This window comes from Canis aureus, chromosome 3 (assembly GCF_053574225.1).
Source record: "Canis aureus isolate CA01 chromosome 3, VMU_Caureus_v.1.0, whole genome shotgun sequence".
Lineage (NCBI taxonomy): Eukaryota > Metazoa > Chordata > Mammalia > Carnivora > Canidae > Canis > Canis aureus.
The window spans coordinates 42,482,644-42,507,568 of NC_135613.1; the positions used below are offsets into that span (position 1 = coordinate 42,482,644).

General features: G+C 39.8%; 1 protein-coding gene across 9 annotated transcripts in view; it reads left to right on the forward strand.

The window, feature by feature from the left end:
• The window catches only part of PGM1 (phosphoglucomutase 1), a 157,434-nt gene that overhangs the window by 29,564 nt on the left and 102,945 nt on the right, over positions 1–24,925 (forward strand). For 8 of the 9 annotated variants that reach the window (XR_013376407.1, XR_013376408.1, XR_013376406.1 and 5 more), the window contains exons 2-8: positions 4,321–4,483; positions 4,827–4,973; positions 6,797–6,922; positions 9,326–9,516; positions 10,943–11,097; positions 14,084–14,199; positions 23,495–23,630. Coding sequence is in view for 6 of the 9 variants with exons in the window: in XM_077892092.1 (XP_077748218.1) it covers positions 4,321–4,483; positions 4,827–4,973; positions 6,797–6,922; positions 9,326–9,516; positions 10,943–11,097; positions 14,084–14,199; positions 23,495–23,630 (1,034 nt within the window). In the remaining 3 variants the exon portion in view is untranslated. The remainder of the gene's footprint in view (positions 1–4,320; positions 4,484–4,826; positions 4,974–6,796; positions 6,923–9,325; positions 9,517–10,942; positions 11,098–14,083; positions 14,200–23,494; positions 23,631–24,925) is intronic. The other variant, XM_077892091.1, reaches the window with a different exon arrangement.

Consider the following 24,925-nt stretch of genomic DNA (forward strand, 5'->3'; position numbering starts at 1 on the left):
GTGATAATAATTGACTAAATATGGTAACTGCCTATTTGTTAGAGCTGTGGCAGCCAAGCAATATTTTCAAATCTTCTCAAGGGCATTCTTTATTAAAAATAGTGTTGCATTTAAAGCAGTCATGCAACCAAACTGAATTATGTAAAACATTTATTAGAGGGCCAATAAAGCACTTTAATCTAAAGCCTATCAAATCCTAGATGGTCTGATTCCTTCTTTTCCTAACATATCCTCAGTTCTGACTATTTTCACATCCCTTTGCTTGTGGACAGAGCTCTAGGGAGGAAATGTAAAGGAAAGAAAATTCATTGCCACAGATTTTGGGAAAAGTCAGTGTTTTTTCCTCACCCCTGTCAATACCCACTCTACACTTAAGCTGATTCTTGGAAGGCTTTTCAGCCTAGTGAGCTAAATGAAGATCATTTCATTTTTTTTCTTTTTATTACACTTTTATCTGGGGCACTTATAGATCGTGGAACATAATTTGCCCTTATTAGGAGTTTCCCCTTTGTTTTTATTTGCATAGAGCTGTCTGCATTTACAGGAATTTTTTTTTTTACATGATGCTTCTGTGAGCTAAGAAGTACAGGACATTTTAATGTACAAAATTAGACGTTAGTGGGGCCCTGTATATAATACTGATATCTCATTTTGGTCCCCAGAACTTTAAACTTAGAGATATGTTTAATTTTTTATTTATTTATTTATTTTTAATTTTTATTTATTTATGATAGGCACACAGTGAGAGAGAGAGAGGCAGAGACATAGGCAGAGGGAGAAGCAGGCTCCATGCACCGGGAGCCTGACGTGGGATTCGATCCCGGATCTCCAGGATCGCGCCCTGGGCCAAAGGCAGGCGCCAAACCGCTGCGCCACCCAGGGATCCCTAGAGATATGTTTAGAAATAAGAATATGTATGTATGACTAGCAGGGCAAGAAAATGGAACTTATTTTTTTGTGAAATATAAGAAAACACCAGGCCCTATTTATTTACTTACTTATTTATTTATTTATTATTTTTTTACCAGGCCCTACTTTTTAAAAGGAAATTTAGTTTGCTCTCTGTTGTGTTTGAGTACAAAATGGCGGGTAAACAGTGAGGTATCCTTTCTGGTAGTGTGAATTATGTCACTTGGGAAAGAGGGGTGGGAGGAGAAAGGAAAAGACAGTTTGATGGACTTTCAGTACTGGGTAGAAGGAGTTATCTGTGAGTTGGTAGACACTTGGGAGACAAGGAAGGATTTTTCTTTTTTAAAATTATTTTTTTGTGTGGTGAGCTATACATAAAATTTTAGCAAGTCAACCATTTTTAAGTGTGCACTTCTGTGGTATTGATTACACTCACCATATTCTGGAACTGTCACCATTATCCATTTCCACAGCTTTTTTCTCATCCCATCTGAAACTCTCTCTACTCACTAAACAGTAACTTCCCATTTTTCCTTCCCCACTCCCTGGCAACCTCTGTTCTACTTTCCGCCCATGAATTTGCCTCTTCTATGTGCCTCATGTAAATGGAGTCCTATAATACTTATCCTTATGTGTCTGGCTTATTTTACCTAGGTATTGTTTTCAATGTTTATTTATGTTGTAGCATGTATCAGAATTGCATTCCTTTGTTAAGGTTGAATAATATTCTGTGTGTATACCATATTTTGTTTGTGCATTCACCTGTTGATGGACCTCTGGCTATTGTGAATAATTCTGCTATGAATTTGGGTATACAAGTTACCTCTTTGAGTCCCTGCTTTCTTTTGTGTCTATAGTTAGAAATGGAAAATCTGTATCGTATAGTACAGGAAAGGTTTTTGAGTAGAGGAGAGACACAGAAGTATGGTTTAAAAAGATGAACTAGGTGGGCCTGAGTTGGAAGGCTGGATTCAGCCAGGGTAGAATAAGGGAGATACAGGTGGAAGAGAGAAAGGGGAGCCTGAGTCAGGAGCTGTGGCAGTGCTCCAGACATTGTTAAGGGAAGGAGGGTAGTAGAGTAATATCTCCTCGATATCGGGTTGAGGATTAATATTCCCAAGTGGGATTCACAGGAGAGAGTCTTCTTTGAGAGTAGAGACTTGGATTAGCTGTTACCTCTTCTTAGGCTGAAGAGAAGGAAGGTACCATGGACTTCCTTGCTCTGGTCTCTTGACTTTCTTATTCTTACTCCCAATATACTCCCCTTGTTCTTGGACCATTACTGACTGCAGATTTCACCATAATGAATGGTAGAGTAAGAGGTGACTCGGGTGGTGCAGCTTAATATTCATTCGTCAGTCTCCCTTTCCATACCAAATACATATAAAATCTGAGTACATGTCAGTATGCCTGATGTGCAAGTACAATTTCCAGATAACTCCATCCCACTCTGGCTAATTAAATTGCCATCCTTAATTAAGCTCCTCCTACTGTTCAACCATATACTTTCACTCTTATCAAAACCACACCCAGAAACTGCTGGAAGGATGAGATGTTACTGTTCCCACTGTATTGAGTTAGTGGCCATCGCTGGCTACTAATTTGCCACGTGACCTTGCCCTGTCATCTCTCCCAGTGCCTCCCATATCAACTTTCCATAAACACTTATTATTGCTTTTGGATGGATGCAAGAATAGACAAATGAGCAGCATCATAACTTTGAACTTCAGCTTCTTCATCTACAAGACAGTATGAGGGAGCAGCTATGAGAATGAATCAAAATGCCATGGGTTTTAGAAAGCAATCTGTGGCTCAGGGATAATCATTAATCTTGATTTCACACCATCCACAGGTCCCTCTAGTCTATAGAGGAGCCTCAGTATAGTATCTACCCTGGTCATCACCACTTCCTTACAGAGACAAGGCATAACAAATGTATTAGTCTAACAAACACTGTTCTGAGATGGACAAATGAAAGCCAAGAAGCAACTGAAATGAGCTGGCTGCTTTCTGGGAGGTGGTCGACAGCTGAAGGGTTGATGATAAGACAGACAAGCTTTCAGTGACTTGTAGGGGGGCAAAGGTAACAGTCCCAGGAAAGCTTTCCCAGGGAATCCAAGTATCATCGATACATTTTCTACCATAAGTTATTTCTTCAAGCATGTTTATCTGGGCTGGGTAAAAAGAAATAACAACCAGAAAAGTTTAAAACATTCCTGTCCCTTTCTTCTCTCAAAACGGAGAATGGAATGAGGGCACAAACTCCTAGTTTTATGAATCTTTTTATGGTAGTTAGGTTTTCTCCAAGCATGTTAAGGGAACTGATGGAACTTCATCTTTTTCAACTTGGGTCATGTTGAAACAAATATAAATTATATTTTAGTGAAGGAGGATTTAGGAGCTGTGCTGATAGCATCTTTGAGCGATATGGGAAGATGAGTTAATAACACAGCAAACTACCACCTGTAGCCCTTTTCTGTGGGCGGTTCTGACTGGTTTAATCAGGAATAACTGCCAGCATCTTCTGCCTTAGGCCCGGCAGGTTACCCAGGTACACCCACACACGGGTCGGTATGTCCTGCTTTGAGGAAGCCACCATATCAACATCCAGGCTTGGCCAGAAAGAGGAGTTTATGAGGTGCATTTTGTAAAACTCTTCATATAAAGTTTGCCCTTTTTACTTTTTAAGAAAATTTTTTTTAATTTTTTTTATTTTTTTAAAGATTTATTTATTTATTCATTCAGAGAGAGCGAAGAGAGAGGCAGAGACACAGACAGAGGCAGAAGCAGGCTCCATGCAGGAAGCCCAATGTGGGACTCGATCCTGGGTCTCCAGGATCACACCCCAGGCTGCAGGCGGCACTAAACCGCTGCGCCACCCGGGCTGCCCAGAAAATTTTAATTTACATAAAGCCTTCTCTTTGTGTAGAATCCCTTTAACTAGCTAAACTTATATCCTCTCCCTCAATGTAGTTTAAAAGTATGATTGAATTGGATAAAAATGTGGGTTTTCTAACAATTTTTCTTTTTTTTTTCTTCTAACAATTTTTCAGCGAAAATTATGAACCTGTTCTGGAAAGACTCTTTCAAATACTCTGTGTTTTCTTGCCAGAGCCTTAGAGCTCCCCCAGACCATACACTATTTTAAAACTACAGAGTCCCAAAACACTATCTAAAGGAATGGCTTTGTGTGAAGGAATGACTTTGTTCAGCAATGCTGATTCTATTTAATAATAATAATATTCTACTTCATAATAAGATAATAATAACCCAAAATAAAGATGTTTGTTAAAGAACACCTTTTCTGGTTCAATACTATTTCTTTGTCCATCTGCATGTTGTTCTGGTGTTTTTTGTGCAGTAGCTCTGAATTTATCGATGTTAGTGTGTGTTCTGAATTTCTTCTCTTAGATTGGTCGCTTGGTTATTGGGCAGAATGGAATCCTCTCTACCCCTGCTGTATCCTGCATCATTAGAAAGATCAAAGCCATTGGTGGGATAATTTTGACAGCCAGCCACAACCCAGGAGGGCCCAATGGAGATTTCGGAATCAAATTTAATATTTCCAATGGAGGTGAGTTTGCTGTCATTTTGAGGATAGTCAATTTATGTTCATTAGGATAAACTAATAACTGAAGCCTTGGAAGGCCAGGGTTCTGGTTCTGATCCTTAGCAAAGGAGTTCTTTGTTTCCTTTCAGTGAAAGTAGAATGCTTCTTATTCTGCTGTACCTGAATATGAGAAGCCATGCACGAATGCTCATTAACATGATATTTTCTTCTAGAAAATTTTGATACTTTGCTGCCTAAATGATGGAATGGCAAATGTACTGGTGAAAAGGAATTGACAAGCTCTGTGTTCTTTGCATTTTTGAGTCAGCTCCACAAAGTGACCCACGGTTCACTGTTTGATTCCCAGGTCCCGCTCCAGAAGCAATAACCGATAAAATCTTCCAAATCAGCAAGACAATCGAAGAATATGCAATTTGCCCTGACCTGAAAGTAGACCTTGGAGTTCTGGGAAAGCAGCAGTTTGACCTGGAAAACAAGTTCAAACCATTCACAGGCACGTTGACTTTCCTGCCTCTGCTCACTCTAGTTCCAGCTTCAACAGTTTGCCTTCCAAGGTTTTAATAAAATGGGTCTTCAGTTTTGGAAAGATCGTGGTCACTAACCTCTGCATGCCTTCATTAGCAGCTCTGCGATTTGGTCTGGGAATCCAGAGACCTGGGCTCTCTGGCCCCTGCTGGGTATCAGCCCTGTGACTTTGGATAAATCTTTTCCAACTTTCTTGGCCTTGGCTTCCATAGCCAAAAAATGCAGAGCCTTGACCAGAAGACCTATAAGATGACCTTCATAGCTAATTTTTATTGAGCTTTTATTGCATCCTGAGCTCTTAACATGCATTATCCTGCTTTATTCTTGCAGAGCCCTTGTGAGGGCAGCACTGTCTCAATTCAGTGTTTCCAGATGAGGAAACAAAGGTTGGGAGAGGTTACACGACCGGCTCAAGATCCCATAGTCAGTGAGTGGTAACCAGATTCAGACTCAGGTGTGAATGGTTCCGAAGACTGGGCTTTGAATCTTTATTTTTCCTGCCTTAAAACTCACTAAAGTCAAAATAAGCCTTCTTGGGGGCTAAATTGAAACTCCCTACATAGGAAACTGTGGTAGACATTTTGTGGTTGAGTGCCAAGGTATTAACGGTAACTGATGGAGTAAATGTTTATAACATTGTTCACGAGGATGAGATGGTTAGTAATGGGACTTGCGTTTGGACTGTTCCAACATGTACTCATTCCTCCGGATTGCAATTTGATGGAATGGAATGCATTTTTTTGTTTGAACCTACACATCAAGAGCTGGCAGTTGCACCCTACCAAAGATAAACTAGCACCTTGGTATACCTTGAAGACATTCTTACAGTTTAGAAAACACCAGTAGAGAATTGCTTAAACTCTTAATGTTTTGAAAATGTTCAGACCCCTGCACGTCTTACCAGAGCAATACTAAGTTCTTATATTTGTTTTATTCCTTCAGCAGTGCATGTGAAAAGTGGTTTATTAAAAAATTTTTTCCCTGCTTTTTTTTTTTTTTACCATTAAGTCCTATGGCAATTGGCCTAGAAAAAGGAAAGAAAAGTGAGCATTACGTTTTCTGTTATTTGTGACACCAAAATATGCTTCTTACGGTAATAGGCGAGGAGTGAGTGTAGCAGCAGAGCAGAGTTTACAGTCAGGCAAAGCTCTGTCAAAAACCCAAAGTGTGCCCCATCCCAGCTGTGTGGGCAAGTTACTTAACCTTTCAGACTCAGCTTTCTTGTCTATAAAATAAGACTAATAACATTTACCTCTCAGGAATATTGTTAGTATTGAAAAAAGAGATCATGTAACAGCCCGGGTATATTGGAGCTACTTGATAATTATCCATTTATTTATTTATTCATGAGAGGCAGAGAGAGAGAGGCAGAGACACAGGCAGAGGGAGAAGCAGGCTCCATGCAGGGAACCCAATGTGGGACTCGATCCTGGGACTCCAGGATCATACCCTGAGCCAAAGGCAGACACTCAACTGCTGAGCCACCCAGATGTCCTGATAATTATCCATTTAAAATAACTATTGTGGGTTTACAGAAATATAATCATTTCAGGATATAATATTTCTTTTTTTAAAAAAAATTTTTTGAGGCAAGGAGAGGGAGAGAAGCCTAAGCATGCTCTACGCTCAGCACAGAGCCTGACACAGGGCTCAATCTCACTACCCTGAGATCATGACCTGAGAGCTGAAATTAAGAGTTGGATGCTTAGCAGACCGAGCCACCCAGGTGCCCTGGATAATATTTCTTAATGTGTTTAGTTCCCGTGTTTTAATGTTGCTTTATTCTCACAGTGGAAATTGTGGATTCAGTGGAGGCTTATGCTACAATGCTGAGAAACATCTTTGATTTCAATGCACTGAAAGAACTGCTTTCTGGTCCAAACCGACTAAAGATCCGTATAGATGCCATGCATGGAGGTATGGAGCCATTTTCCTTTCTTTCCTTTCTCTCAGAGATATGAAGCTGCTCTCTACTTTGTATATCATAATGCTTTAACATGCCTTTTCTCAAGACTCTCTGTGGCATGGGTTTCTAAATGGTGATTTTGCAACCATATCAGAGCATTATTCACATAGATAAACATCTAATTGTTGGCAGCAAAAACGGTAGAGGCGTTCCTCATGGTAAAGTAGGGCTGCGAAGATCAGAGTTTCCACATTAAGCATCAGGTTTTGAGTGTAACTGTTTCTGTGGATGCTTCCTCCCCCTCAGAAGATACCTTACATTCTTCCTAAACACCCCCATCTCTTCCAAGGGGGTGGGTGTCATTTGCTAGATGAGGTAAAAATGCTCCTGAGTCCCATACCCCACTCAGCTGCCCCCACATGTGCCTTTTCTTAGAAGAGCAGAGCTTACAAGAGCAAGCTGAGGATTAAATTCAGGAACAACAGTTGGGTGTCTCTCCCTCTTCTTCCTCTGTGGGTGTGTGGCTGGGTCAGCTGAGACAGCAGCCATCACTGTGAACCGGAACCATGAGGCTTTCTCACATGGAAGAACACGGGCATTCCCCAGCACTGAGGTGGTTTATTTGTTTTGTAATAAATTTAGAATCTTAGAGTCGTTGAGCGGGAAGGATTCTCCCTAACTTTGGAATCTAGCTGCCTGCCTAGTTGGGAAGACTTTCTCTCTGTAATTGAACCCTTTTGATGGTGCTATTCAGAGCCTCCTATTATACTGCAAAACCACAATTAGAAAACCTTCTTCCCATAGGCTGAAATCTTCCATCCCTGAACCTCACCTTTGGGTCCACAGTTGCCTCTGGAGTCCCACAGGATGAGTCTACTTCCTTACTTAGACGATACGATTTGTCATTTCGAACTATTCAACAGGCATGTGTTGAGCACTCTACTACATATGCGCATGGCAGGCAGGCAGGGACTCACACGATGCTTGGGGAGATGAGATAATGTCGAAAAACCACTGCCAGGCCAACAAAATGAGGGTTCGATAGAATTTCAAGTATTCTCTTTGTGGTGTGGAAGAAGACATAGCTTGACTAGCAGTATTAAGAAAGGCTTCCTGGAAGAATTTGGCAACCAACTCAGCTTTTATGAAAGAAAGATCTAGGATAGGGTGGTCATTTCCAGCTGAGGCAACAGCTGCCACAAAGCCGTGAAGTCGTAAGACATATTATGGTAGGGAATGAGAATGGCTTAAGAATGGACTTTGTTAACTAACTAGAATGTAAATAAAAACTTGAAATGAAAAAGCAAAAAGAATGGGCTTGTGATAGGCTGTGGGGTAGGAGAAGCTGGTCATGAAGTAGACTTTGTTCTTCAGGCCTTTCAGGAGTTCCTCTAATGCCTCAGTTTCCATATCCTTCATAGCCCTGGCTGTTCTGACCTTATCCCATGGTGTGTCCATAGCCTCCTTCACATGTGGCCCCTAACTGGAGATGCATATTCTATACTGCTCTGAGCTCTGTGGCCTACACTGGTGTCAGTACCTGCCTTGATGAAAACACATTCTCAGTGTTTTAGAGATGAATGTTCTCGGTAATTGTATTGAATGTCGCCATAAACGTTATATGACTGGTTTTTCCTGATGTTCGTAGTTCTTCCTTTTTGTTTATGGTTTGTGTTTTTAACGAGTTTGTCTGATAGCTGGGTACAGTGGGAAGATTAGGGCTCAAAATCCCAGCTCCCACTCCTACTGGATTTGACAATTTGGGCACATGGCTTCAACTCAGACCGGTTTTCTTATCTATAAAGTAGAGGTGATAATCATAATGCAAACATTTATAACATACGTACCAGGTACTGTTCTCAGGGCTTCCTATCTATTAACTCACTGAATCCTCACAGCAACCCTGTTAGGTTGTGAGCTAGTACTCTGTTAGCTACTATTATTATCCTCATTTTGCAGATAGGGCAGTTGGGGACCTAGAGAGATTAAATAACTTTCCCAAAGTTGTATGGCTAGTGATGAACCGAGCTGGGGTTTGAACCCAGACACTCTGATTCCAGAGTCCAAGCTTGTAAGCACTCAGCCCTACCACATTGTGAGGGCTTTGAAGGTGAAAATGGTTACCAAGCACATGGCATAGGTATGCAGTAGGTCCTTCAAAGAAGTTAGCTCCCGTCCCTTCCCCTATGCGCTGTCCTCAACTAGCCCTACCTTTTCCAACCGAACCTCTCATTATTCCTTTTGCTAAATCCTTCTGCCTGACTTACTTCTCCACCAGTCCCTGAATAGAGGTTTCATGTTCTCATGGTAATTCATGCCATTCTCCTTAGAATGCCTCCACCTCCTCCCCTGATCCTGATGTGCTTTATTTAATAAGTCATATTTTCTGATTCTTCATTTTACATTTTCCATAGTTGTGGGACCATACGTGAAGAAAATCCTCTGCGAAGAGCTAGGCGCCCCTGCAAACTCAGCAGTTAATTGTGTCCCTCTGGAGGACTTTGGAGGCCACCACCCTGACCCCAATCTTACCTATGCTGCTGACCTGGTGGAGACCATGAAAACAGGAGAACACGACTTTGGGGCTGCCTTTGATGGAGATGGGGTGGGTGCACGTGAGTTTAAGTGAACTATGATTATAGACCAGGCCTGGTCCTTCAAAGTGGGAAAAAGCAGGCTGCTTCTGTTGGGCCCTGTGGACTTCATGAGTGAGTGACAGTCAGGGCTAAGTTATTAGAAGACTCTCTTGAACAGGAATGAGTCCTTGAAATCTATCCCATGTGTTTAGTTTTAGACATTCATGTTTTCTTTTTTTTTTTTTTAATAAATTTTAAAAAAGATTTTATTTATTCATGAGAGATACAAAGAGAAAAAGGCAGAGACACAGACAGAGGGAGAAGCAGGCTCCATGCAGGGAGCCCGACGTGGGACTCGATCCCGGGCCTCCAGGATCACGCCCTGGGCTGAAGGCGGCGCTAAACCGCTGAGCCACCTGGGCTGCCCTAGACATTCATGTTTTCTAAGAGTGGCAGGGTGATCAGGGCTCAGTTGTGATATGATGACTGGTGTACTTCATGAGCTGGTCACGTTCTAGAAATCCATCCTAGGTTTATTCAACCCCTGGAAAAGGTTTTGGCATTATAATATAACCATTTGTTCATTCACCTTAGCTAAATGATAAAACTATAATGAGAGAATTAACCTTTTATTCTTTCTCTACAATTAGTATCTTTATAATAAACAGGCTGTTTTATTTACACTGGGGACTATAAAACAGACAAGGAAGAGATGTATTTTAGTTAGGTTTATATCCTTGGTACTTAGAGATGGTATACTTAGCTGAAAAAAATTTTTGTTGCTCTGTTCCTTAAATTCAGCTAGAACCCATTATTTCTTAAAAATTTAACTTTCCAATATCAAAATTTTCAGAATCTTTCTGAAGCAGTGCATGATGGGAGTTTTCCTCCATACTCTGAGTTACTTGAGTACTTCCTGTATACCAGGCACCAAGGAAGCAGTGATGGTGGCAGCATGTTTTGCTGGTTTCTGCATCAAAATGAAGGGGTCATAATTTAGGAGCCCTTTCTTGAAGAAATCTGCTTTGTCCCTTGAAAGATGCCTGGTAGACTCACCAAACTATGTGAATAGCCAACATTTCCTTTCTTATTTCAATTTCTTCTCTCCTCTGGGAGAGAGGTGATTGATTCCAGAGTTTGGAAAAGGTCTGGGAGGTTAAAGTCAGCTGGCCTCTGGAGGAAGAACAGAGTTTTCGGTTCAGAAGGAGTTTCAATTCACTTTAATTGAAAACAGTTTTAGATTTTTGGCATGGGGATGCCTTGGGCACCGTGGTACTATACAGATCCATTAGAAACAAAGTCCAGTGTTTAGAACCCAGTATGAATAAAAGCATCCGTTTTAAAGTTTATCATTTAAAATTCTATAACCCCTCCCCTGCCCCAATGTAAGATAGTTTGTTTTTTTTCAGCAGTTTTATTAAAAGCTCTTCCTTTGAATTCCCCCTTCTCCCAAAGGATCGAAACATGATTCTTGGCAAGCATGGTTTCTTTGTGAACCCTTCAGACTCCGTGGCTGTCATTGCTGCCAACATCTTCAGCATTCCATATTTCCAGCAAACTGGGGTCCGAGGCTTTGCCCGCAGTATGCCTACCAGTGGGGCCCTGGACAGGTAAGTCTCTCAATTCCCTTGCCTCACCAGGCTCTTCTCTATGTTAAGAACATTCTTCTTCCCCTTGCAGCTAGAGCATCTGAGGTATAGTATATGCGAAATGTTTATTGTATTAAAAATTTTTATTGAAGTATAATCAATATACAGTGTTTTATTAGTTTCAGGCATATAATATATTGATTCGGCAATTCTATGTATTGCTTGGTACTCACCACAATAAATGGAGTCCCCATCTTATGGTTACGCATAACCATATGATGTTATTGCAATATGTCTGACTATAGTCCCAATACTGTGCTTTTCATGTCTGTGACTTGTACTTCTTAATCCACATCTCCTATTTCAGCATCCCCCACCCACCTCCCCTCTGGCAGCCGCTCATTTGTTCTTTGTATTTAAGAGTCTGTTTGTGTGTTTGTTTTGCTTTTTATATTCCACATATTAGTGTTTATTTTATGAAGAGTGGGTGGGTTTATTTCTGGGTTAGATGTCCCCTCCCCATGCTTCCTTATGACCCTGCACTTCTCCCATTCCAGCACTTACCACACTGTTCTGATAGCTTGTTTGCTTAACTGTCTGTTCTGCTAGACTGTAAACTTCTACAGAGCAAAGACTATCTTATTTATTCATTTATATCCCATAGTGTGCCTGGTACGTAGTAGGACACACACTCAACACACCTTTAAAAAGTGAACAATTAGGGCAGCCCGGGTGGCTCAGCAGTTTAGCGGCACCTTCAGCTCAGGGTATGATCCTGGAGACCTGGGATCGAGTCCCATGTCCGGCTCCCTGCATGGAGTCTGCTTCTCCCTCTGCCTGTGTCTCTGCCTCTCTCTCTCTCTCTGTGTCTCTCATGAATAAATAAATATAATCTTTTTTTTTTAAAAAAGGGAACAATCAAACGTTAATGAAGAAAGGAACAGATGGCGGCCTCACTACCCTGAAGACATCATTCTAGGGAATCATCACTGTCCTTTAGCACAGGTGCACAGTTTGAGCAAAAGAGTGATTTGAAGTAAGATGAGTGTATCAAAGAACTTTCAGAAAGACGTTCCACCTCCAGCCCTTGCTGGATGCCCATCCATACCCAAACACAGTATAGGTTCATTTATCCCAAATGCAAATAAACAGAAAGCTCAAATAGTTAAGGAAAATTATATTCAGTTTTTATAAGAAAGGAACCAGTGACAATAAACACTTGACATCTCTGATTTGCTTATTTATTTATTTATTTATTTATTTATTTATTTCATAGCCCCTCATTTAAAAAGGCTTTAAGGTGTCTTGTGAGACTGCATGTAAAACAATTGCAAAAATATAAGAAATAAATGAAGATTAGGGAGAATGTTAATTAGAATGTGTTAGGTGCCCAGTAAATCTTTGCTGAATGAATGGATAAGGAATGAGTGAATGAATAAAAGGTCAAGGTCAGAGAAGAAAGCAAAATGGATATAGCTAGGTTCTTCTAGTAATAAATAATGTTTGTTGAACATGGCCTTGTGCTAGACACTGAGTACTTTGTGTTTTAAGTCATTTAATTATCAAGCCAACCTCGCGAGGTCAATGCTATCTATAATCCTACTTTACAGGTGGGAAAACAAAAGGACAAGGAAATAAAGTTACTTGCCTGAGATTACCCTGTTAGTAAATGGCGGAGTCAGAATTTGAACCCAGAACCTTTGTTTCTAATTGGCCCAACTGGGCCATGTAGTAGTTTCCTACTGTGGGGGAGGGGAGAAGTGTGTTATAGAATTAGTGCTGACTTCCTTCTGCTAAGAAGAAGTTAATGACTAATATTCATAGAGTGGTTTATACTCTACACGGAGCTTTTTAACATTCACCATCTTAAATGATCCTCAGAGCAATCCTATCCTAAAGAAGAGGAACCTAAAGGTCAGAGAGGTTAGCTGTCTTGTTGAGGACCCGATAGCTAAATCAGAGCTAGAATTAGAACCTGGTGCTTCTGCCTCCACAGCCTGCACTTGAAGTTGTGAGCTGGTTTCAGCCAGGCTGTTGTAATTAGATCTAGCAGGTCTAATTCTATGTCATCCAAGAGCAGTTTAATTCTAAATTTTGGAAAAATTAATAATCTAAATACAGAATCACAATGGAAATAACTCATTACCCAGGTAAAAGTTTATTGTACTTTGAGCTTTCAAGATTATAGATTTAATTTTCCTCAAATGTTAGCATCTGACATTGCTTTGCTAGCAATAAGATGAGCATTCTGGAAGGCAGAACTTATTAAAACAGTGAATGAAATGCAGATTATTCCTCCTTTTCAGAGGGAAAGGGATCTTTTAAAAAAAAAAGTCATTTAAAAGTCTTAAATAGTCTACAGATACATAGAAAGGAGTAAAAGATGTGTTGAAGGGGACAAGGGACCAAGGAGCAGTGTGCAGAAGTTGTACAAATGGGAGACCCCCTGGACTCTGTCCTTTCTGGGCCTTCTGGTGAAATGAAAGGAGCATTGACAGGGCAGCTGAATAGCAGGCCGTTGGTCATCCTGGCTGTGTGACCTTAGGCTGGTCACATAACCTACACCCTGTGTCCTTTTCTGTAAAATGGTGATCTCTTAGACCCAATATTCTATGATTCTGTGATTCTAATTGCAGCATAACATCACTCTTTTGTTTTCTATGGAGTGGTGACAGATGCAGTCTGTATCCAAAACATGTTGAGTTTAAATAGCCTCAAAATTAGCTTTGCACATTTTTGCTTCTGTTGCTTCTTCTAAGATATTAAACTCAGTGACCTGAATTAATTCTTCCTTCTTCCTCTTCTACCCCCTCCTCTGACTCCACGTATAATGGCCCATTGTGCACAAGTTTTCTCCTACGATTTTCCACCCATCTTAGAATTATGTGTACCTCTGAGCAATGCTAAATGGGACCCTTGATTACAATAATGGTTGCTAGTTTTCCTCCTTCACGTGGCTAAGCTAACAGTCCTGCTGTGATGTAACTTTGATTTCATGCCTTTGAAGGGTGGCTAATGCTACAAAGATCGCTTTGTATGAAACCCCGACTGGCTGGAAGTTTTTCGGGAATTTGATGGATGCAAGCAAACTGTCCCTTTGTGGGGAAGAGAGCTTCGGGACTGGTGAGTGCGTGGCCTGTGCTATCGTTTCCTTGCCTGTAAACATGACTTGTGGGGAACGCTTCCCACTGCTAAGGCAGGACTGAAATAGCACCCGTGGCTGATGTGGCCTAAATCAAGATGCAGTTTATTTATAACAACCCTGATGAAGTATACACATTTGAAAAGCCATGAGTGTGCTCAGCTGAGGAGGGCTAATTTTACTTCCAGAGGATTGCATCCACTAAGACAGGAAGTTTGGGGGCCTCCTGGGCGGCATGGTTAGTGCGTCTGTAGAGATTAAACAGAGCGATAAACATAGGTTTCTTCCCTCCGTGGTCAAGGAAACTTTTATAAATGTTTTCCTTTCTGGAAAGAAATATGGTGGAGCGAGTCAGTTTTTCGTTTTTATTTAAAAGGAGGTTTCAGTGCAGCATTAAATCTTTATCTTTCACAGGCCCAAGTTTGCTGTGGCAACAAGTTATGATTCATTTCGGTTAAAAGAAAGGAAACTGTTAGGGTGGAACATTTGCTAGGTGGTCAAGAAATTAAAAATATGTCCTTGTCCATGAGGATGTCTGCATAAATTGTTAGTCTGAGGAGAGAGGGGAACGTGGTGGCATGCTGGGGAGACGTTTCAGGACCCTTACACCCTACTTTCTGTGCTCTCCCTCCTCCTCTCTACCTGTCTGTCCAAATACTGAAGTCCTAACTTCCATGACCTTCCCTATTGCCTCCTCCGACCTACATCAGTTTCTCACCTCTTGAAACATCCATTCAGGCACATGGCCCTTTAGTCTTTTTACCCAATATTTTGAAGTAAAAGGACTGATCTTGGTCCTTCAGTACCAAAGCAAAGCAAGGATCAAAATCGAGCCTTCTCTAAGCCTTGCAACTGAGTTGTAGTTCATACTAGGTTAAAGAAAGGAGAATGCTGATTTTATTTCATTTCTTACAAAATCTGGCATAGGATCGGTAGAATGAGCTGGTAAATTTGAGACATGTATATACAAAGTTCTTAGAAATTTGGTATCCCTGAGGGAGTTGTAATGCTCCTTGGTAATGAATTGTTTTGATAGAATTGGAGAATATAAAAAAGATAGATGAATCTTGGGGTTGAACAGTGTCCACCAAGAAGAATTGATGGTTTCTGAACATTCTCTGTCTTTGGTCAGGGAATACAAGGCCACTGCTTAGCCCTATCCTACTTCATAAATATGGATGATGCCATGTTACTCCATGGGATACCAGATGAATGTCCACGAACCGATGAGGGTGGTCTTATTCCATGAAATACCCACCCCTTCCCAATGTTATCAAGTACAGGCTTGCTTTCAGTCATTCTTTTTTATAGATGAAGCTGTCTTTGAAGGCAAGGGACCATGTCTTAACCTTTGGTTCCCTAACCCCCTGTACATGTATCAATGCTGAACATAGTGAAAGGGAGAAAAGTTTAGAACAAGGTTTCCCAGGGTGTATGGGTGTGTGGAAGGATACTAATTCCAGAACAGGGTTCTGAGTTCAGTAGAGATTGGGAAACTTAGAATATAGCTCTCTGTCTTGGATATTCATAATAAAATTAGCATTCAAAGATTCCAAAACATTCTACTGTAAGGAATCCTCTTTATACAGTTTTACCTAAACGTACTTAGCTGTATCTCTCTCTCTCTCTGTCGTGTGTGTGTGTGTGTGTGTGTGTGTGTGTGTTATATCTAGTAACATCTTGGCCCTACAGATCCATGTGGGAAGCACTGGGCAAGGTGAGTCCAAACCCTGGAGCCATATAGGAGTCCCTGATATGGACTGGCTGAGAACAAACTTGGAGACAGCAAGTGGTTCCTTTCACATGACAGGGCTTCACCTACTGGAAGGCAGCTTACGGGTCCTCTCCTCTCCAGGCTACCCATCCTTAGTTTCCCTGGTCATTCCTCACTTCACATTGTTTATATACCCAGCTACCAGCTTCTAGATGCTTCCAAGTTCACCGGGCCCCTTAGATCATGTCCAGAACTGAGCCCAAATCTCCAAATGACCTAACTGAGAAGTAAAGACTAGAGTGGAATGATTATTTCTAGAGAACTGGACCCTGTGCTTTTTTTGGAAATAGCTTTCATTTATGTTAGCTTTCAGGACAGTTCATAATACTGTTTAGCCCATATAATGAGGATAATTAATCCCCTTTAATTTTGTACTCAGGCAAATTTGCCACGAAAGTTTGTTGTTCATTTGAGGGATTGATTTCTTTGAACCCAGACATTAGACTTTAAATTATTTCTTGCTAAAGTTTCTACCTCTTTATTTATTGACCGATTCAAATACTAAGTGCCAACCATGATTTTATCTTCCCTTAGATGTCTCTTCTATCCAAAGAAAAAATGCATCATGAGAATGATCCACAAGCTTTCCCTTTGAAAAAAGAGAAAATTGTTCTGTAATGTTTCTGAAATAAACATTTTAAAAACCAAGCTGCATAGCTATGGGTCTCTACTGCTGTGAATGAGTGGCAGCTGAAGTCATTTAACTGAACTTCTGATCTTGTTTATAGAGGAGTTAATTTCCACCTGCTAGTTCCTTTCTGGTGACTGCTTCCTGAAGTTTCTTTACAATTTCTCAGAGTGGACATTAGTGATTAAACAAGCCTTGCAGTATTTCAATTCTATAGCTTCATTGAGTACAGGGTCATTTATTTCCGTATTTTTTCAGGTGAGAGCAGAGGCAATTTCTCAGGAAAGCCTCCCTAACCTTCCACTGTGGGTCCAGTCCCCTTCTTATTGACTCCCATGGCATACACATTTGTTGCGTATATTATAGCTGTAATTTTAAAATTATTTATGGTTACTTAACTAAAATCTGTTGGCAGCACTAGACTATAAGTTCCGTGAAGACAGGAATTACATCTGTCTTATTCTCCATCATATCCCCAGAGCCTCCTATACAGGCCAGCATGGAATAGGGGCTCAGCAAACACTTGTTCAATGCATGAGTGAATGAACACACTATTCACTTGGTACCTTCCATTTAGATAAATAGAATCCTAGTGTTGGAAATGAACAGACTTTAAAAGTCATTCAGTGTGATTTCCTGTGTGTTGTTGGAATCATAGTTGGCAGTCAGTGCTCTTCTACTTAAGCACCCATCTCAGTGAAGAATCCTTGCCTGATGTTTTGAAGCCATCTGCCACTCTTGTGGGGACTCTAACACCATTCCCACTCTGTAGTCCAGAGTCAGGGACCCAAGGTCTTTGTTGAGCTTTTATAAAGGAAAGGAAGTTGACTTGCAAAGAAGTGCAAAGGAGTCAGACTTCAGAAGAACTGGCTCACCAAATAAAACAAACCATCAGCATTTCAAAACACAAGCCATAATATTACCAATGTTACCAAGCATACATTAGTCTGTCCGTGATGGAGGAACAGCAAGTGTCCACAGGATTACCATAGCCACAGAGGTTAGGACACTTCCTCACACATCAGCATTACAAATGCCAGGGTAAAGCGACTCAGAAATGGGCCCCAGAACTAGACAGGGTGAACCTATTATTTTGGGTTGATCTCATGATGCAAAGTTATTTTTCCCCCTAACTGTGGATGATGATACACTTGTTTATACACAATGGCAGAGGACAAAATGGTGTTCTGTCCGGCCTTGAATTTTTTGGGAAATTGGGAAGGAAATAGAAAGTGCAGTCCCAGATAGAATAGAATATCACTGCCTTTGAAATTCTCCCTCAGGAAAATGGAGGGCTGGGACAGAGGGTTAGGAAAGAGTTGAGGACGAACCAGGTATCATATAGAAATATGCCAGCAAATTGTGATCTGGCCAGGTCTAGAGGTTAGTAACATTTTTTCCTGTTTCATCTTTAAAAGGTTTTAGCGATGATGCATCATATAGGAGTGATAACTTGAAGGAGCACAGCATTGATGCTTTGCAAATTTCTTTTAATTTCTTGTGAAAAGTTTTTCATGTTTGTACTTCTTTTCATTGACTCATTCCTCAAATGTGTATTGAACTTTAACTGTATCCCAGATACTGAGTGAGACTTTGGGGCATAGTGGGTATGATCTAGTGCAGGGCTCTGTAGAGTCCACATTTGGGAAAAGAAGTCAGGCTGTAATCAGGTAATTACAAGCGTGCAAAATGATCAGTGGTGAAGGACAGGGTGCCCTGGATGCTTTACTGTCAGGTAACCTGGTTCTGTGGTGTAGGGGATTTGATTTTCTGTCTGGTTCTCAGCACATTCTAATTTGCAGATACATTTGCTGATACATTTTCCTGTAGGTAAAGTCCCCATGGAAAAGTTAGAACATCCTGTCTCTGGAGATTTCCCAGACAGACTACCCCACTAAAACTAGGCTGATAACCTAATTATAACTAACTCAGTTAAACTATTACCTGCATGTCCATCTCCCTCACCTGTATGTCTATGCTTATCTGTGAGGGCAAGGAACATGTCTTATTCATCTTGGTATTTTCTCATGTACTTGGAACATGGTAGGCACTGATTTGTATTTGTTGAGTATAAAATGGAGTTTGGGTTAAGACATGGTTCTTGCCTGTCAGATGCTTACTAGATTCCTCCAAAAGAAACAGTTCCAGGGTTAGTCACAAGGCAGTTCTGGGTTAATTGCTAAATGGAAGGTCTGGAGGTTGCTGGGGGAGAGCCCCTGAAGGTTGGAGTGATCTGGAAAGCCTGAGGAGCTTACTTGTCCTTTCAGAGTAAATTCATTTGTGTAATAAAAGCCAAAGAAGACAAGACTGTGGACAGAGCAGCTCTGCTGAACCTCCCAGCCAGTCAGCTGGCATCTGACCATTCTTGGGGCAAACTCTTATTGACTGTGTGCCAGACACACCAGCTAGGGATACAGCTCATGGTCTAGGTGGGGTAAGAACAGATAGGGGTGTTAGATAGACTAGGGGTGAGCATAGAGGGAAACAAGAAAGCCATCCTGGGCTGGGGTGAAGTTGAAAGTAATTGCAGATGTTAGCCAGGCAAATAGGTGTTTATGGAGTGGAAATTTTCAGGCAGAGAGAGTAGCGTGTGTAGAAGACCAAAGGGGAGGAGTACCTGAGTGGTGCCATTGGCTGAGCATCTGACTCTTGGTTTCAGCTTCAGTCTGATCTCAGGGTTGCAGGATTGAGCCCTGTGTTAGGGTCTGCACTCAGCAAAGAGCCTGCTTTTGTTTCTCTCTCTCCCTCACCCCCTACCCCTCCCCACCCTTTCTCTCTAAAATGAGTAAAATAAATCTTTTTTTAAAAAAAGATGAAGAAGACCAAAGGGGAGCTAAAGATGGACAGAGAAAGAGAAAGACAGATGCAAGTGTTTTCAGACAACTCCATATAGCTCTATTTCACTTGCCATTGCCCCATCCTGAGACCCATCCTCTGGCAGAGGCAGGCAACCAGCACTCCCTAGATGCCCATACTGGTAAATTGAACCTGATCCCTAAACTGTTGGCTTTTGGCTCCCTCAGCAAGGATTGACATTTTTCTTGGCTGAGGCCCAGAGTACACCGTGACTGAGCTGGGTTTATACTTATCACAAGGTGCTGATTAGGCTAAAGCGAAGTGGCAGGTGTTTGAAGATGCTGATGGGGCAGGATTCCCATGCACTCAGTCCGTGAGCTGGCCCAAGTGTGAAGACACCCAGTGCAAACCCCACCTCTGCCTGTGTGTCAGCTAGGACACAGAGGGGTGTTTGCTGGCAGTGTTTCCCTTTTCTCAAAATTATGGGAGCTTGGCTTCTTTTCCTCTTTTTAAATTAAAAGAAATGATGCCAATAATTCACATTCATAGTAGGAAAATTAGATGAGGAAGAAGAGGAAAACTCTGTAATGCCACTGTCCAGAGAAAGAAACATACTGGGTCCTATTCCATTTTCTTTACCAATATGTACAGTTAAGAGAGATTCTTTCTGAAAGTTTAATAAGATAGTGGAAAGCCCTCATTTTCCCCAAATGTTTCTTTGTTTTTCTCTTATCCATAATAGTATTTTGCATTTATACAGTACTTAACAGTTCATAAATATTTCAACTCTCTTATCACAGTAAAGTCTTACAGTTGTGTGAAAAAGGTAACATTATCCCCATTTTAGTCAAAGACACCGAGACTTAGAAAAATTAAGGTAATAAGTAACAGAGTTTCAGATTCTGGTTTTGTGACGTTTAAATATAAAGCATCTTCCACTGAAACACAACTGCCATGACTACATAAGCAGCAACTTTAGAAACACACACACATATACACTATTGCCTTATTTTTTTATTTTTATTTTGTTAACTAATAGCTTGTCATCATTCATCAGAATCCTAAAGAAAATGAAATGTGCCCAGACTTTTGGAGCACCTGGGTGGCTCAGTTGGTTGAACATCTGATTCTTGATTACAGCGCAGGTCATGATCTCAGGATCCTGAGATTGAGCCCCATATTGAGCTACATGCTCAGCAGGGAGTCTACTTGAGATTCTCTCCCTCTGTCTCTTCCCTGTTCTCTCTCTAAAATAAGTAAATGAAAGAAAGAAAGAAAGAAAGAAAGAAAGAAAGAAAGAAAGAAAGAAAAGAAAGAAAGAAAATGTACCCAGACTTTCTGAGTATTAAAGTTACCTAGAGTTTTGATAACATGAAGGTAATTAGTGAGAGTAGTTAGAATTTCCAGAGAGACTAGAGATTGTGCAAATGGAATAGAATATTCGAGTATGTTATCCAAGGCAGATATTTTGTTGGTGATATTAGGTATGTGACTTACTTATCTCCAAGTAACTTGGTCAGAGTTGGGTAAGATGTTTAGATTTTATTTTCATTTCCTCATAAAATAAAAAGCTGAATTATTTACTTAGAACAGGAAAAGCACAAAGGATAACTGCCTCCTATGTTCTCAGTCTAGCCTAAAGAAATAAATAAATACAAAATAAGAAAAAGAAGAGAAAAAGGAAGGAAGGAAGAAAAATACCCATGGGAGCACAGACAAATAATTCCAAGTTGTATACTTTTGTCATGAATTCTCAATATATAGGAGAAGCTGCCAGAATCTTGCTGCTCAGGGTGAACTATTGCCAAAACATCATTTGTAAACACTATAAGAGCCAGAGAGCTAATTTCTGTTCCTTGAGATAGCAATACAGGCAAATATAAAAGTTCATAGATAATAAAATCAGGTAAACCAAAAAATTGTTACATAAGGTGCTAAAAGTATTGCCTAACCTCCAGTTTTGTCAGCCTCCAAGTTCTGACAACTGTTGTTTATAAAAGTGGTATCTTACTGAAGAGATCTTTTGAAAAAAGTTGGTGTTTTTATGAACCAAACAAGAGAAGGAAAAAATATTGTAGTAGATTAATTAACTGATGAACAACTGTAAAGGAATGCAGTGGATGAGTTTATTCCATGTGCTATTCTAGTCACCAGACTTAGTTATAAGGATAAGTATGAGATGTCTCTAAGAAATATGTAAAAAGTGGGGTGAAAGGCTCATAAATAGATGATTAAGGAATATGGCACCACAGCAGAGGTTTTGAGCAGGTTGCTATGGGAGAAGAAAGAGAAAGAAAGTAGCTCATAACTGAGTAGGGAAGCTGGAAACTAGTCCCAGATGGGAGAGGACATTTGAGTTGGGTCTAAAAGGATGAAAAGAGGAAGGAAACAAACTTAACTCATACTTATTACATAGCCAGCATTGTGAGATACTTGATGTTCTAGGAAGAGTAAGACCCAGTGGGAAGTCAAGAAGTGCACAAAGGCACATAAAGAATTCAAGGTATACTAATATACAAAGCACTGTCAGAGAGGGGTTGTACTGAGTCCTATTCAGAAGTCAGAAAGTAGCGCTCAATATGGTCCTCGTGTGGTGTGTTTTGTTTTTTGTTTTGTTTTGTTTCCTTTTTAGCATTAGGATGTTAAGGTTAAAAAACGAGAGTTGTGTCCCACATCAGGTTCTTGGAAAAGGGTCTCCGTGCTTAGAAGCACATCCAGATGAGCGAATCTGTGAGTTTTTTTTTTTTTTTTTTTTTCTGTGAGTTTTGGTAAAGATTTTAGCAAGTGCCTTAGAAGGGGACAGATGTGCCATAGTTGATCTAACCAAATCCCTGTTGGTTAAAGTAAGATGTCCTAGATTGGGGTTGCTGGATCCACAAGTAGATCCATTTTTAAGACTTTGATACTTTTTGCCAAATTACTCTCCAGAAGATTATACCTTTCCCTGCAGCAGCATGCTGAAATCCCACTTCCCTTATACCTCTTCTGGTACTGGGTATTCTCATTTAAAAATCTGTGGCCATTTGTCAAGCAAGTTGCAATTTCCTATTGTAGTTTTAACTTTAATTTGCTTTAAAAAATAATACTAGCTTCTTATGTAATTGGGTACCTGTAATTATTCTTTGGTGATTGTTTATATCCTTGGCCTATTTTTCTATTGAAATCTCACTTTTTTTTTGTTAATACATAAATTTTTTTCTATACTGAGGTGAATTAAACATCTACTTTATATTGCAAATGTGGTTTTTTAAAAAGTTTTCTAGTGGCCTTTTATCTACAGCTATTTTGCTGGTAGAAATGATCATTTTTAATAGACAGATACATATTTTTCCTTTATGAATTCTGAATTTACCTGTATTTGCCATCCCCATGACTTAAAAAATATATTTATATATTTTTTCTATTACATTTCTATTATATATTTAAATTATATTTATATCTCTATATATATTTTATTTATACATCTCTTTGAGGATTTAAAGGTTTCCAAATTTTATATTTCAATGTGTAATCCATCTGAAAATCTTTTTTGGTACAGTGTTTTATAGCAGAAAAAGTTGAATTTTTTTCCAACTGTCTAGCTAGTTATCTAAATACTGCTTATAAAAGTAATTCATTCTTTTCCTACAGGCTTGAAGTAACACCTTTATCATATATTCTAGTCATATATGTGTTTGGGTCTCTTTCTAGGTGCTCTCTTTTATTTCATTAAACTACCAGACTTAATTATTGAATATTTATAATGGTGATGTTCTTCTGTTGTTTGGGGTTTGTTTTTTTTTTTTTTTTTTTTTTTGCTCACATTTATACTTTATAAATGCTATATCAAGTTCCACCAAACTATTCCACTTACATTTTTATTGGCATTTGCTATAAATATCTCTATTACTTTGGGAAGCATCAACTTCTTTTCAATATTATTTTGCTTTGTTCAATATGTGGTTCCTTCCATGTATTCAAGTTCCTCAGTAAAGTTTTATGACTTTTTTGGTTGGGTCTATATGTTTACTCTTGAGTTTATTCCCAAATTGTTTGGAGAAATCACAATTCTCATTGCTGCTTACTGTCCACCTGCCAGGTTCTGATCACATTCGTGAGAAAGATGGACTCTGGGCTGTCCTCGCTTGGCTCTCCATTCTAGCTGCCCGCAAACAGAGTGTGGAGGACATTCTCAAAGATCACTGGCAAAAGTATGGCCGGAATTTCTTCACCAGGTAAGTCACAGCCTGGCTGGGGTACGGAGGTAGGGTGGGGAAGTAGGCAGAGAGAGTTCTCATGTGTACAAATTTTTTTGTCTCTCAAGTGATAATAAAATCCTAGTTCATCTAGCCTCTACAAATTGAGAATTTTTAAAATAATTCAGTCTGGGTCACCTTTTATGTCAGCCACAAAGAAGAGGCTTAAAAATTTAGTTATCATAGTCAAAAGAATAAATGTTTTGTAAGCCTTTTTAAAATGTACTTGCAGGTGGACATGATAATTGCATTGGATTTGGATTCAGAAGAACATATTAGAAATTTATTTCTGCCCCTTTGTGGATTGGGAAATCATTTAACCTCTCTCCAACAGAAAACTGTACTCATTTTTCTCATTTGTAGAAATGGAAATAACAGTCCACCGTTGAGTGGATTAAATGAAATATGAGTCTGAAAGTGTTTTATAAACTCTGGAGCACTCAAAGTATGGAAACTTTTTTTTTCCCTGAAATTATGGAAACAATTATGCTTAGTCTAAATCAACTTTTCTGACTCATTAAAATAGGTCCCCAAGGGCTGCATACTTGTCAATACTTCATTCATTGATTCAATAAATACTGTGTGCCTACTTTCTGCCAGGCACTGGGGATTCAGCAGTGAACAAAATACTTAGAATACTTAGTAATTCTTCTTTGCCTTGCATACTTCTATTTTTAAAAGTCATTAATGTTTTTTTTCAAGTGGTGGCTTTTTACTAATTCCAATATGCCTTTCCCCCGGTAAGCATAAAAATCTAACAAAATTTTTCCTAGACCTCACTGTTCTAATTATTGAAAGGAATTATGAGAAAAAGAAGAGTGGATGAATTGCTTATCTGTAAGAAAGGCATACATGTAATTTCTTTGGACCTCACTTGCCTTTTCTATAAAATAGGTGAGTTAAATTGGAGAATTTAAAAAATACATCACAGATTTAATAGTCCATGATCTCTGGATAGTCTCACAAGAATTAAACCTTAAGCAACTCAGCCTCCTTAATTAGAATGCTTTTCTCGACTTTAGAGACATTCATTGCTGTCTTTCTCCCTCAAGTCATTCTTTTGAGGATGGTATAAGTAAAAACTATCACATGGTACCGCAACAGTAGCCCTGAAAACCAAGACAAGGATCTCTACTTTCTAAGAACCAGAAAAACCTCGTAATTCAGAGCAGTAGTCATGAACTCTCTAGAGCCTAGAATGTCATGAAGACAGGACCATGTCTGTTTTTGTGCTTCATGGGATCACCAAACACTTCACTCATAGTGACACTGTA